This window comes from Diadema setosum, chromosome 7 (assembly GCF_964275005.1).
Source record: "Diadema setosum chromosome 7, eeDiaSeto1, whole genome shotgun sequence".
Taxonomy (NCBI): Eukaryota; Metazoa; Echinodermata; class Echinoidea; order Diadematoida; family Diadematidae; genus Diadema; species Diadema setosum.
The window spans coordinates 29,792,036-29,804,101 of NC_092691.1; the positions used below are offsets into that span (position 1 = coordinate 29,792,036).

At 36.8% G+C, this 12,066-nt stretch overlaps 2 protein-coding genes across 4 annotated transcripts; one reads left to right on the top strand and one right to left on the bottom strand.

Annotated features, from left to right (window-relative positions):
* Positions 1-266: 266 nt before the first annotated feature.
* LOC140231038 (uncharacterized) lies at positions 267-3,296 on the bottom strand. 3 transcript variants are annotated; one of them, XM_072311190.1, is made up of 3 exons: positions 3,224-3,296; positions 1,573-1,746; positions 267-459 (listed from the first exon to the last, which is right to left on the bottom strand). In XM_072311190.1, exons 2-3 carry the CDS (start codon positions 1,696-1,698, stop codon positions 268-270), a joined length of 318 nt encoding a protein of 105 aa, XP_072167291.1. In that variant the 5' UTR covers positions 1,699-1,746; positions 3,224-3,296; the 3' UTR covers position 267. The 3 variants fall into 3 exon arrangements, with proteins under 3 accessions (XP_072167291.1, XP_072167292.1, XP_072167294.1); XM_072311191.1 differs by having other exon boundaries at positions 1,573-1,743; positions 3,224-3,295; XM_072311193.1 differs by having other exon boundaries at positions 1,573-1,719; positions 3,224-3,243.
* A 235-nt stretch (positions 3,297-3,531) lies between these two features.
* LOC140230572 (probable peptidyl-tRNA hydrolase 2) lies at positions 3,532-10,396 on the top strand. The gene is made up of 6 exons (XM_072310714.1): positions 3,532-3,631; positions 4,676-4,814; positions 5,300-5,401; positions 6,069-6,232; positions 6,381-6,495; positions 7,814-10,396. The coding sequence occupies exons 2-6, from the start codon at positions 4,695-4,697 to the stop codon at positions 7,898-7,900; spliced, it is 588 nt and encodes a 195-aa protein (XP_072166815.1). The 5' UTR covers positions 3,532-3,631; positions 4,676-4,694; the 3' UTR covers positions 7,901-10,396.
* Positions 10,397-12,066: the final 1,670 nt, after the last annotated feature.

Genomic DNA, 12,066 nt, shown 5'->3' on the forward strand with positions numbered 1-12,066 from the left:
CAGTTTAAGCAATGGTAAAAATTGCAGGGCCACTTTTCTTTTTAAGTGAGTGGCTGGTTCATAAATATCATGTCTGAATGCATATCTAGATTCAACATGAAACAGAGCAAGTAGAACTGGCATACATATTCCTTGATGAAAATACATCGTTTGTAGTGGTAGTGTTGATATCTTCCCCAAGTAGAAATAAATATTGCTGTAGTAGTAAAAGAAGAATCTCATTGATACCTTATTGCTCTTCTTCTTCATTCTTTCCACTTCTCTTTCTCAATAATTGTAGCCTTTCCATGCAAAGGAGTTCAGAATGCCAATATCTTTCAGTTTCCCCTCTGCAACTCGTTTAGCATCTGGCGCTTTCTCACCCGAGTTCCTTGTCAACCTGTCCAGCATGTCATCTACTGCTTCTGGAGTCATTTTGGGGTTTTGCCGATTCGACGTGAGTGGAATTTCCTTCCGTATCTTGGGTTGTAGAAATAAAAGTTTGACATTTTAATCAGTATTCAGTATTCTGATATTCTGAGAGCAACAGATAAACGAAATGTAATGTAATACCAGCTTAAGAAGTAGACAGGCACTAAATATGGAATTCATGTAATGTTGCTGTGACAAAATCTCCTGTTCATCGCATGTCAGCAAAGTGTGTTTGAGAAGATACAGTATAATTATACCTTCATCAGTTGCAGCATTAACCACCAAGCTCTCTAAGGGCTGCTGTTTGTGTGTTTGCCTGTGCATGTTTATGTGTGTATGGTCAGGTTTGCTTCAGGAAATATACATTAGGTACTGTGCCAACACTGGGCAGAGTCTTACCATTGCTCAGGTAGTGGTGTATGTGTATCTTCCTTGGGCTTTAACTCCTAGGATGTTAATGTGCACTATATATATTTAGCGATGATGTGCATTACAACGCTGAAGTAACACACTGAAGCAAAATAACCTTCATATCATGAGAAGGCATGAGAATGTATGTGAAGGCACGAGAAGTAATGAATGCCTGGATGTTTTGCTTCCTCACCCAATATTAAATATAAGCTCCTCAAGAAAGTACCCAGGTAATCAATATTATTCCTTGCTCAACTAAAGAGAAACAAAAATTCTTCTGATCTAAAAATTATTTTGTTTTTCAAAAAGAAAAAAAATTGACCTGCAGAAGATGACTATGGTGCTAAAAATTAAGACAACTGAGGCTGTATTTTTTTTTTTCAAATTTTGTTTCCAGCACATTTCATAAGAACGATAATGCTGCATGTTTGAAGTGGAGGGAGTGGGTATATATAGAAGCTGTTGATATGTATACCTAGAGTAGATAATGGGTTCACTCTCCTTGGCAGGCATCTATTTCATTTCATGGTGGAAATGAGGTGTGTTCATGATATTCCCATTTCATCAAAATAATAAGTCCACCTCCTTCACTCTTCTCATTATAGTTTATGTAAACTTTTGCACGGTATATTACAACTTTGCACAATATTGACTGAATATTACCATACTGTAGATTATTTAGATGAATGACTATCAAACATTAAAGGAGACAGATCAATGTTAGTACAGCAGAATAATGACAAGTCTTACCTCATAGAGTCTTTCTACCAGCTGGTCAACCTCATACATGCTGACTTTCTGGTGGCCGAGGTGCATGTCATCAGGCTTGGTGATGGTGCCCCAGGGGCGCTTGGATGTGCGATGGGGAACAGCCATGATGCTTATACTGATACGCTTCTGTGCACAGAGAGTAGGGATCACCTACTGTGGTAATATGGAGGCAGAAATACATATTGTTGAATATGTGTAGGATTTATATGTTTCTTGTATTTTTTTCTTCCAGTCAGAAAATTTCTCTTCTTTTTTCTATAATGTTGGATGTGAAATAAGATTATGTTGGGTGAATTTAATGAAATTTATTGGTAGTGTATTTTGGTAGTTTTGTACAATTGAATGAGTGATTAGAGTTATTTTTTTTCTTTGTGAGAGTAAATGTATGTTGAAATAATGTTATTTTTTGTGTTTGTCCTGAAACAGCTGATCAAATGCATTATGTTTGTTTGTAAATGTATATATTTGTGTCCTTGTCAACTGTGTTGTAATGGACCGGGTACACTGTATTTCTTTCCTTGTAACCTAGGATTGTTTATTACATGCTTTGATTTGTGAAGAAATAAAGTATGTTATATATATTAATATAGTTACACTTAACTCATGGAAGGAGGCCAGTTGTTTGCGCATCATTCCTTTCCTCACAAGACCACAAAATAAACTGAACTGAACTGATTCGGCCTTGTAAATAGCAACATATGCACACCAATTAAAAACATCTGATGATAAATCTGATAAGAAAGATTGTACATAGGTAAGCAAATATGTAAAATTAGTGTGATATACAGTAGGTACATATCAAATCCTAAAGTTAAAAAAGGCATGTTGTTGAAAGCCATTCGAGCTTGACACATCAAAGCACCAACCTGCTCAAAATTCACTTACTTTACTTGTATGATTCTCTTTGTATGGATTTATAGAAATTGTGTTTTTTTTTTCTATGATCTGGTGAAACATGAAACAAACATGATTCTGAGCTTGGCACAAATCAAGGAAAACATATACAATATGGTGAGACTGTTAGTAGATATCACAATGGTTATCTCAGCAAGAAGCAGCAATACATAAAACATGAAAACTCAATCAATATATTAGCAGGAACTAATGAATGAAATGTAATAAAGATTCTGTATTCAATTCAAGTCATTCACCACATCTGAAAATAATGCAAAAAAAGCAACAAAAAACAGCACACCGCAGCTCCAATATAAACAAACATTTAAATTTACATGTCCTTCAGAATGAACAAACCTGTAAGTAACACTGTACCACATAACATGAAAATCATCAGTGTGAGTAATTACATGGCAGCCACAAGAAAATTAATAGAATACTTAATAAAATCCTCCACAGGACAATGTCTTGGGAATGTTAGACACGTTTGGACCACTACCATTAATGCTGGAGCATAATTTTGCTCGGGCTATATCACATTTAAACAACGGAGAAATAAAATTTACGTAAACACATCTTCCCGATTTGGGTTGCACGATCCGAATCACGTCTGCGAGCACGCATTTTTGTGGTTTCCCTCATATTTTGAACGCCAGAGGCAGGGTGTTTATTACAACAAGCATATCATCACAATATCATGTGGAATTAAAAAATAATTTAGCTTGCTATACATTACCTAAAACACTTGTGATCAACTCGGCAGTGATTGATATCCTGCTGATACCCTGTGGCTGTAGGCGACGTATACAGTAAGGGACGATTGTATCAACTGCATCCAAATGATGGTGTTGACATGGTACAAATTTCCAAACGCGCACTGCCACTGGTCTTCGGTCGAATGAGTCCGGTTGTCAAGCACGGCAGGTGCACGTTGCTAGGCAAGGGTCTCAGCTATCCGGGGATGCACCACCAAGTGAGGGCGCTTGCTCACGAGTTTCTCACAGGTAATTTTTATTTTTCTTCTGTCTCTGCTGCTCATGCTGGCGGCCCCCAAATTTGAGGACAACATCTCACGCAATAGCACCACCCCGGTAGGATAGGATCTTTGATTGCACGATCACCCAAGGAGGACGGCCAACATCCCGTAAGACAACAACAACGCCCATATCTAGACGCGGTAGAGTAGTCTGTCGTGAGGCATGATCGCAATCAAGAATCGCGTTTTATTCTGTAGATAAGATAGTCCCATGCATTTAATTTTGTGTGCTGTGAGTTTCAAGTTGTAGAGTCGAGTCCTTGCTTTGCATTTGCAATTGGAGAATACCAGGGCCGGGGCCTGTTTCATTAAAGAGTTACGATTGATTTTACGCTTGATTTGTGGAACATAACTCAGCGAATCGAGCATAAGATCAATCCTGGTCATAGATTATTCTATTTCATAAAAACACTTACGCTTGAAAGCACAGTCTACCGAGACTACAGATTTAATGAATATTAGTATTACATCAATTGTATCATATAATTTAAGTTTATTTATAAAGCCCTAACTTTAAAGGTCTTTGACTTTGTGAAAAAACAAGCCCCATCGTACAGTCTGAACCCTTGTGTTGATTGCATTGTTATTCCTTATACTGGCATTCCTAAAGTCGACCAGCGACATAGGTTTGGATTGGACTTGGAGTCACATGCGACTCAGTCTGAGAGTCTGATTCTATAACTAACTCACGGATCACAGGGCATTCCACTGTCTTCATGTTCGGGCTGGTTGTAGTTACTGATTAACTAGATGCCCCGGTCTTGGTAGCCCATATTCCTGTCTGTCCTTCAAACCCTTGCAAGTGAGGAAAGACTTCCTTAGTTATAAATGTCCCCCACTAATTTTTCCATACCACTCTACACTACCCAACCCTTGCTAGCTTATGCGCAGATGCACACATTTGGCAAGTGGTGGGGTATGGGGGGGGGGGGGGGGTTATAAGGAAGTCCTCCTGCAAGTGAAATCCAGATATTGCTGAGATAACAATATTGCATTGATAACTCGGGACCCTACTCGGTACCATACTGTGTGCTGTTTTCGGGTGAGGATTAGGAAATTAAAACAAGGATCAGTATAAAGACTCTATTTATGCCATATGATTAGGCACATGTCATAGTCTTTGTATTGATTTATCTTCCCTGGAACTTGCAGGAGTGATTGAAACAAAAACATGGCAGCCCTTCCTGATGACAATCCTGGTGGAATCCTTGCCGAAGAAGGAAATGCTCCATGTGAGGCATTTGTGGAAATGCTCATGATGATGGGTATAGACAGGAAACTTGCAGAAAAGGTAATTGTAATACCTGGAGCTGGTCTTTGTTTTCTATTGTTGTTTTCACCATGAATTTTACTCAAAGAAAGAATGGATTTTATGCTCACTGATCATTCAAATGTTCTTGTATAGTGAAACATATTGAAGGTAGTCTAGAAACATAAATTTACCACAGCAGTGCACCAATTGTGCCAATATAATTGATACTTCTTGACCATTTTCCTGAACATTGTTAGAAAGCTTTTTCAAAGTAGTATGAAGTTTGTTGTGTGCCTTTAATTCAGAGAAGTGGATTTTAAATATATATGTATATATATATATATATATATATATATATATATATATATATATACCGGGTATATATATTCATTTATATGAAATGAGAAAACAAAAATAAGCCCATTTACTTTAAAAAAATGATTAACTAGCTTCTTTCAATTTCTGGAGCTTGCTTAGTTTGTAACTAAGAAAAATGCATTAGTCTTTTCTCTATCTGTTTTCAGGCTGTTCAAACAACAGGGAATATTTCAGCAGAAGCAGCTGTTTCGTGGGTATTTGAAAATGCTGATATGTCGAAAGGAAGCATTTTAACAGAAAATGCACAGGTGAGATATTCATATCTATAGTAATATCACCTCCAATGGTGCAATCATTTTTCATCCTTTTTTTTTTCATTGTATTGAGTTCTGAAAGTCATTTCATGGTTACAACAATGAGTAAGTCAGCAGTCTGGCAGACTAAGATTGTACATTGTAAGTTTCACTGCCACTATTACATTGTAAGTGGAAAACATTCAGTGTGATGTTTATCATTATGCTAGATATTATGTTATCAAACATTTCAGAGCAGTTCAAAAATGTTTTTATGAAATACCATTAATATGACAATATGAATTTACAAAAGCATTCTTCTGTTCATAACAGAATATATGCCTTCATTTATTTGCCCCCAAAAATGCATTATTTTGAGCATATTTTTTAAATTCAGAATGCCATTTTAAACAATATTTGACATCTTATGGTCTAAATCAACAACTAATCTCAGTTTGCTATGACATGGAATATCTGGTACTGGTAAGAATCTCATATAGCTCTTACAATCTTCAAATCACTGTCCAGTTAGTCAAGCCACAAATCCCAGCCTTATCATTAACTCCATCAGCACCACAATCTTAAAATTCTCCAGACATTGCATTGAACCTGTTGCTGACTGGACTAAGGGAGTTCAAGATCAAATAACCATGCTGCTTTTTCACCCTCTGTTTTGTTGAAGGAATTTGATAATGTCAAGATGGTTTTCGCCGTCAATTCTGCACTGAAGATGGGAGTCGGCAAAGTGGCGGCACAGGTGGGCCACGCCTGTCTTGGCCTCCACCGCATCCTGGTGCGGGAGCAAGAACAGTACGGGGATCTCCTTGTGCAATGGGAAGCATTTGGGTGAGATCGTACGACTGACTTCCTATTCTTACAAACTGTCTTCAATTTGATTTGATTGCCATTGAAATCAATCTCTTCATTGATTCCGTAATTGTATTGTTTGATATTGTTACTGTTGTTTTTATTATGTTCTGTGATTACTGTGTAGAGAAGGAAAGATTGTGCTGAATGGTGGATCAAAAGAGAGACTGGAAGAGCTTCAGGCACAAGCAGTTTCCCTGGGTCTTCCAAGCTACCTCGTTCAAGATGCTGGTCACACTCAAGTATGTTTGGACAAAATCTTATCTCCCACTTTGTAGTTTGTTGCTATTGTTGTTGTTCCATTTAATCTTGGAAATACTATATTGTCACTCTGTTGCAAACATCTGAGTGGTGTAAAGCATTTACAGGATAATCCTCTTCAAAGTTTAGGTCCCATTTCCTGCACATTTCAGGTGTGAGATAGGAGGCTTGCTTAATTTTTCCATTGAAGATATTTTCTGCAAGTGCTTGAAGATGTTCAGAGGAGTGGGGGAGGGTTGTCACAAATAAAAATTGATTGATTGATTGATTGATTGATCAGGTTTATTGCCATCCAAAAAATAGACAGACGGGTGAAAAGTCCGAAGACTTATAATTCCCGTTTACAAAACAAATTATACACAAATACGTGAAGATACCTTTTTTTTTTTTTTCAATGGGTGCCTTTAACATGATCACAATCCAACCATCCATCTGGTGGACACATGTCCTCAATATTCAGGTAATGGTGGAATGTAGAGACTGATGAAGGCCCATCTAGGACACTTTGTTATTTATATGCATTTTTCTAATGAAAATGTTCCAAGTTTAGGTAGCCACTTAAGATTTCAGGTGACAATTCCACATCTGTTCTATCTCCAAGTTCTATTTTCAGTCAAGCTTTCACAGAAATGAGAGAGTCTTTAAAGAGGAGGTTGCCTAAATTTGTGTGTCAAAAGAATGGTTGCTGTACTTAATGTACCTTCTCTCTTATATCCAAAGAAAGCTATTAATAATGTTCTCTTCAAAACCTATCCAAGGCATCAAGTTATACATTTAAAGATATATTTTAGATGTGATTGAGATAGTGTGTTTGTGTACCGGTACTTGAGGATTGTGAATGACTTTGATCACTTAGACACATAGGGCAAAAAAGAAAATTGTGTTATAGGGCAAAGTGGCAAATTTTTATTGAATTTGTGCGGATGTGACCGTACCAATCTCTTTTGGGGGGATTTGAAGGAAGCAAGTCAATGTTAATGGAACTGAGGAAAACACATCAAATTAGGCAACGTTTGACTTTTGGATTTACAGAAGAATAACACATGTAAGGCTATGAATGCAATTTAGGACTTTCATTTTCATCAACTTGTCTAATTATCAGACACATGCGCCATCGACATACATGGAGTTAACTGTATATCATTCATCACAAGATTTTTTCAATGGTTATGTTCCTGTTATCAAATTTTAAGAGTGACGAATGTTTTCCTGTGTTATGCTTCATTATTAATCCATGATTCTATAATACATTTCATTATACATGTAACAGAACACTATCGCTTGCTTCCATCTTTGTAGATTCCAGCTGGTTCATGTACAGTCTTGGCCATATTCGGACTTGCCAGTAAAGTTGATCAGGTGACAGGTCAGTTAAAGCTTCTTTGACAAAGAGAGGAGCAAGAATTTGTCGACCAGCAGACATTCTGCCCCCCCAACAGAAGAGCCACTGTTCCATGTGCAACAATCACCGCCTGACGACAATAGCGCAAGTGTTAGTGGCACACTATGCTCTCAGTGTTCGTGACATTGTCACACAGTGTCATTTGCAAGCGTGAGATTGGAGCTGTCCATGCTTGCGATCGAAAGCAGTGTATATCTGCGTGTGTCATTCTGACTTTCGCTGCTTGGATGTTTTCTGCGGTCTTTCACGATGGAGCTAAGTGCAGTATAGTAATCAAATGACAGTTTAGAGCTTCTTTGCCAGTCAAGTTTTTGTGTCTATCTCTGTGGAAAAGGTGCTGGAATCACTAAGTATCATCATTGCACCTTGTTAGTCTCTTTCAAGGAAAGCTTGATTTTTTTCAAAGTTGTTGCAGATTTCGTAATGGCACAAGTAAATAATCACTGTGAACTGCCCATTGTTTTTTTTTTTATGTTTAGAGAAAAAAAAAATGAGCAAGGATTACAAAACAGAAAACTCAGTTAAATGCTTTAAGTTTTAGGAGGAAAATGTGAACAGCCTTTAAGGCCAGACACAAATTTGAATTCTGGCTCGTTACGTTTAAAACAAAAGTTGTCCTTTTTTTTGACAGTCTCTCATGTAATGCCAGAATCATATAAGGCTCCTTGACTTTAAGTAGTGTTTGTCCTGTTAAAAGGACAAGTAGCCTGATGGGTTCTTAGGCTACATGATTTCAGGTATTAGGAGTAAGGATTTTTTCAGTGTTATGCATTTTGGAGATATCTCCCATGTGGTACATTGTAGTGCAATAACTATGTTATGTTTCCCTGTGTAAGCAATTATCGGTGTTGGAATTGCGCTTTCATGTTAATACACATAGTTACATAGTGTTTTGAAGTGTCTGTTCGACGAATAACTCAGTTTTTAAGCTCCTTTACAGGTGTTTGGGACAACAGATGACAGCACCAATTTTATCTTTAAATGCCAATGGTATGCTGAAGAAGTCAGTAGCCCTTCATCATATTAAAATGAGCAAGTCATGCCTTTGGTTTTCATTGGTCATCCTTAATCATTTGTGCCGTGAGCAACTGAAGAAAACTGCTCATGAGATATTGAAACAACTACATGTTGAATGGCCCATGAAATGTGAAATGGGAGGATATAGTGAGGTTGACAAACTCACAACCTGTTATTTGTCCACTTCATTTACATCAACACTGATTGAATGTACTATCACTCTCTCTTGTGAGTCAAAATTTTCTTTTTACAAATGGGGGTTCTCTTACAATATGTAAAGTTTCATCTGAAGGTTAAGGGCATATCAATGCTAATGTCTCAGGTTAATAATGAGAAGTGACAGTGTGAATTGAAGTGTTTTACATTTCTCTGACTGTTAGTGTCATCTTCCTGTGGTCAGTGAATGTTTACATCATGATCACGAATCGGGAGGTGATATATATTACTTGCCACAAGATCTGTTGTTTTAAGGCACTAGGAGTACATGCCCCCCTTTTTTTTTTAATGATACACTGTATGTGAAAATAACAGTTTCTAGCTTTAAAGAAACTGGAAGACACATTGGCAAACTGTCCCAGTCATTCAAAGTTTGTTGGTTTGGCTTTGGGTTTTTTGTTCAACCTGAAGTCACCAGACTCAAGAGGGTGTAGTATGACCAAAAATCTTGGCACATTTGGTTTGGAACATGACATTATGATGATGTTCAAAACCAAATGCAACACTTCAAATGCTTTGTTGAAATTAGTTTCTGTTTGTATCAAAGAGAAACTAGATAAACTTTAAAAAAAAAAAGGATGATGATTTATATTCATGTTGATTTCTAAGAGTTGCAAATATAGTTCAAAAGTGCATATTCATATTACCGTACATACAAATTGTATCATCATTGTTGATTGGCATACTTCATGGATATAATGAAGGCTTTTCCACTACACATATGCAAATGCTAGTACAGTTGCTACTGCCTAATCAGGGTGACTCGGGCGCAAGACCTTTGTACTGACGCAGTGATTGTCACTGATGAAGTGACTGAAATTGATAATCTGAATATCACAGTACACAGTACACAGTACACAGTCAGTACACAGTCAGTACACAGGCTCACACAACCCACCATAACTTGTTCACACTTGAATGGCACTAACAAGATGACTTTATGCAAATTGACTTTTTTGTTCAAGTATAGCTGGTGAAAGTATTGACTCTTTTGGAGAGAGGTAAATTTAATGCATCTTGGAATTGTTTCAGTAATATTATTGTCCCATTAAAGCTGTGTTCAAGTGTATCAGAGTCCCAGCTGAACAGCAACAACAATGAATCTTTAGGTTTTCCTGATACAGCTTTATGTTCATTTTTTTTTTTCTTGAAATCTACAGTGTTTCCTCACTGTGGATCCTTGAAACTGAGAGTTTTCCATGATATCAGCATATTCGTTTTGAAAACCAATAGCAAAGGAGCAAAAAAAAAAAAAAAAAAAAAAACCCAAAACAAAACAAAAACCGAAGACTTGGTTGCATATTGCGACCATTGGAAATACATGTAGTTTGTTACATTGAGTAGCTCATTACATTTAAGTTCCCATTATACTTAGTATCTATGGGAAACAAGCTTTATTGTAAGAACAATTCCATCTCAAAATGGATTATGATTGGACTAGAAATTGTCAATGAAGAAACAACAGATCTTATTGAATAGTGTTAGAGTGCCATGGTGACACAGGTAATGACTAAAATTCAGGACTCAAATGGCTCCCAACAGTTGTAGCAAAAACTAGAGTATGTATCCTATTCCAATCATTTGACTTACTTATTGAAATACACAATAACCAGCTTTTCATAATTTCAGTACCACTTGTGGACATATCGTCACCTGCGTACCCACACACTAAAGATGTCGTATAGTGTTCAATTTTGTTGGCATGGACATTTTGCATAATATTATTTGATGATGTTTGAACACTCCAAGTGTCCTTAGTAAGATGGGCAGCGATGTGAATTTTTTGTTGAGGAAAATATCAGAGAAATTTATTTCAGTACAGTGACAGAACACCCGAGACTGACGGGGCAATCTTCAGGCCACAGTGGCTATCTGGAGGACTCTGTAAGGCGTTGCGTTACATTACCGATAGCTGTTCAAAATGTGCCTCAAAATGAATAGCACAGCGGAGTCCATCTCATGAATATAAAAAAGCTTGAGAGAGCAAGTGAAATGATTTCCGTGTGTGTTTTAAGTAATTTAAAATGCAACATTAAAACAGTGTGCAAAATACCTGTTTCATTCTAGGGTAACTTAACCAGATGGGGATACATATACCCTGCTACCATTGTAACCAATCAAATGAAATACACACACACAAACATACACATACATGTGTGTACATGTGTTGGTAAATATACAGAGGTATCTAATTGATGCTCTATTCATGATAACAGTGATACCAAGTGTAAAAAGCTAGAAATGTTTTATTTATTGCATGTAGAATTTTCAGTGGAATTATGCCATGATATACATGTTTACACAATGTCTACATCTACTGGTATGTATATGAAGCAATTTAAAATGCAGCATTAGAACAGTGTGCAAAATACCTGTTTCTTTGCAGGGGTGATCTAACCAAATGGGTTATACTCTGCTACCGTAGTAAAAATTGAATAAAATAAACACACGTATACATGTGTAAGTGTATGTTGGTAAATACTGTACATGTATACAGAGATAGCAAATGGCGTCCCAATTCATAACAGTAATCAGGAGTGTAAAAAGCTTGAAATATTTCATCTATGGCCGGTGTATTCATTTCTGTGAAATTATGACATAATATATACGGTACACAATGTCTACATTGACTGATATGTACGCACATACACGTATTAAGCATTTTAAAATGCAGCATTAAAACAGTACATGTATGTGCAAAATACCTGTTTCAGTGGAGTGGTCATTTAAACATACGATTATGATTATATTTAGACATGAATGATGCTATTTCCAGCCATAAAGGGAAATGCGGAATAAATGATAGTTTGGGGGAATTTTTATAAAAAGCATAACAATATTCAGAAACAATGCAAATATTGCCCTCTTTTGAAAAATTATGCGCTAATATGGGCTCAATGAAGCACTGAATTGAGAA

Coding starts and splice junctions, on each gene's coding strand:
- LOC140230572 (XM_072310714.1), top strand. CDS start 4,695: ATGGCAGCCCTTCCTGATGACAATCCTGGTGGAATCCTTGCCGAAGAA. Junction 6,233..6,380: donor GTGCAATGGGAAGCATTTGG/GTGAGATCGTAC, acceptor ATTACTGTGTAG/AGAAGGAAAGATTGTGCTGA. Junction 6,496..7,813: donor AAGATGCTGGTCACACTCAA/GTATGTTTGGAC, acceptor CCATCTTTGTAG/ATTCCAGCTGGTTCATGTAC.
- LOC140231038 (XM_072311190.1), bottom strand. CDS start 1,698: ATGGCTGTTCCCCATCGCACATCCAAGCGCCCCTGGGGCACCATCACC. Junction 460..1,572: donor TGGTAGAAAGACTCTATGAG/GTAAGACTTGTC, acceptor CTACAACCCAAG/ATACGGAAGGAAATTCCACT.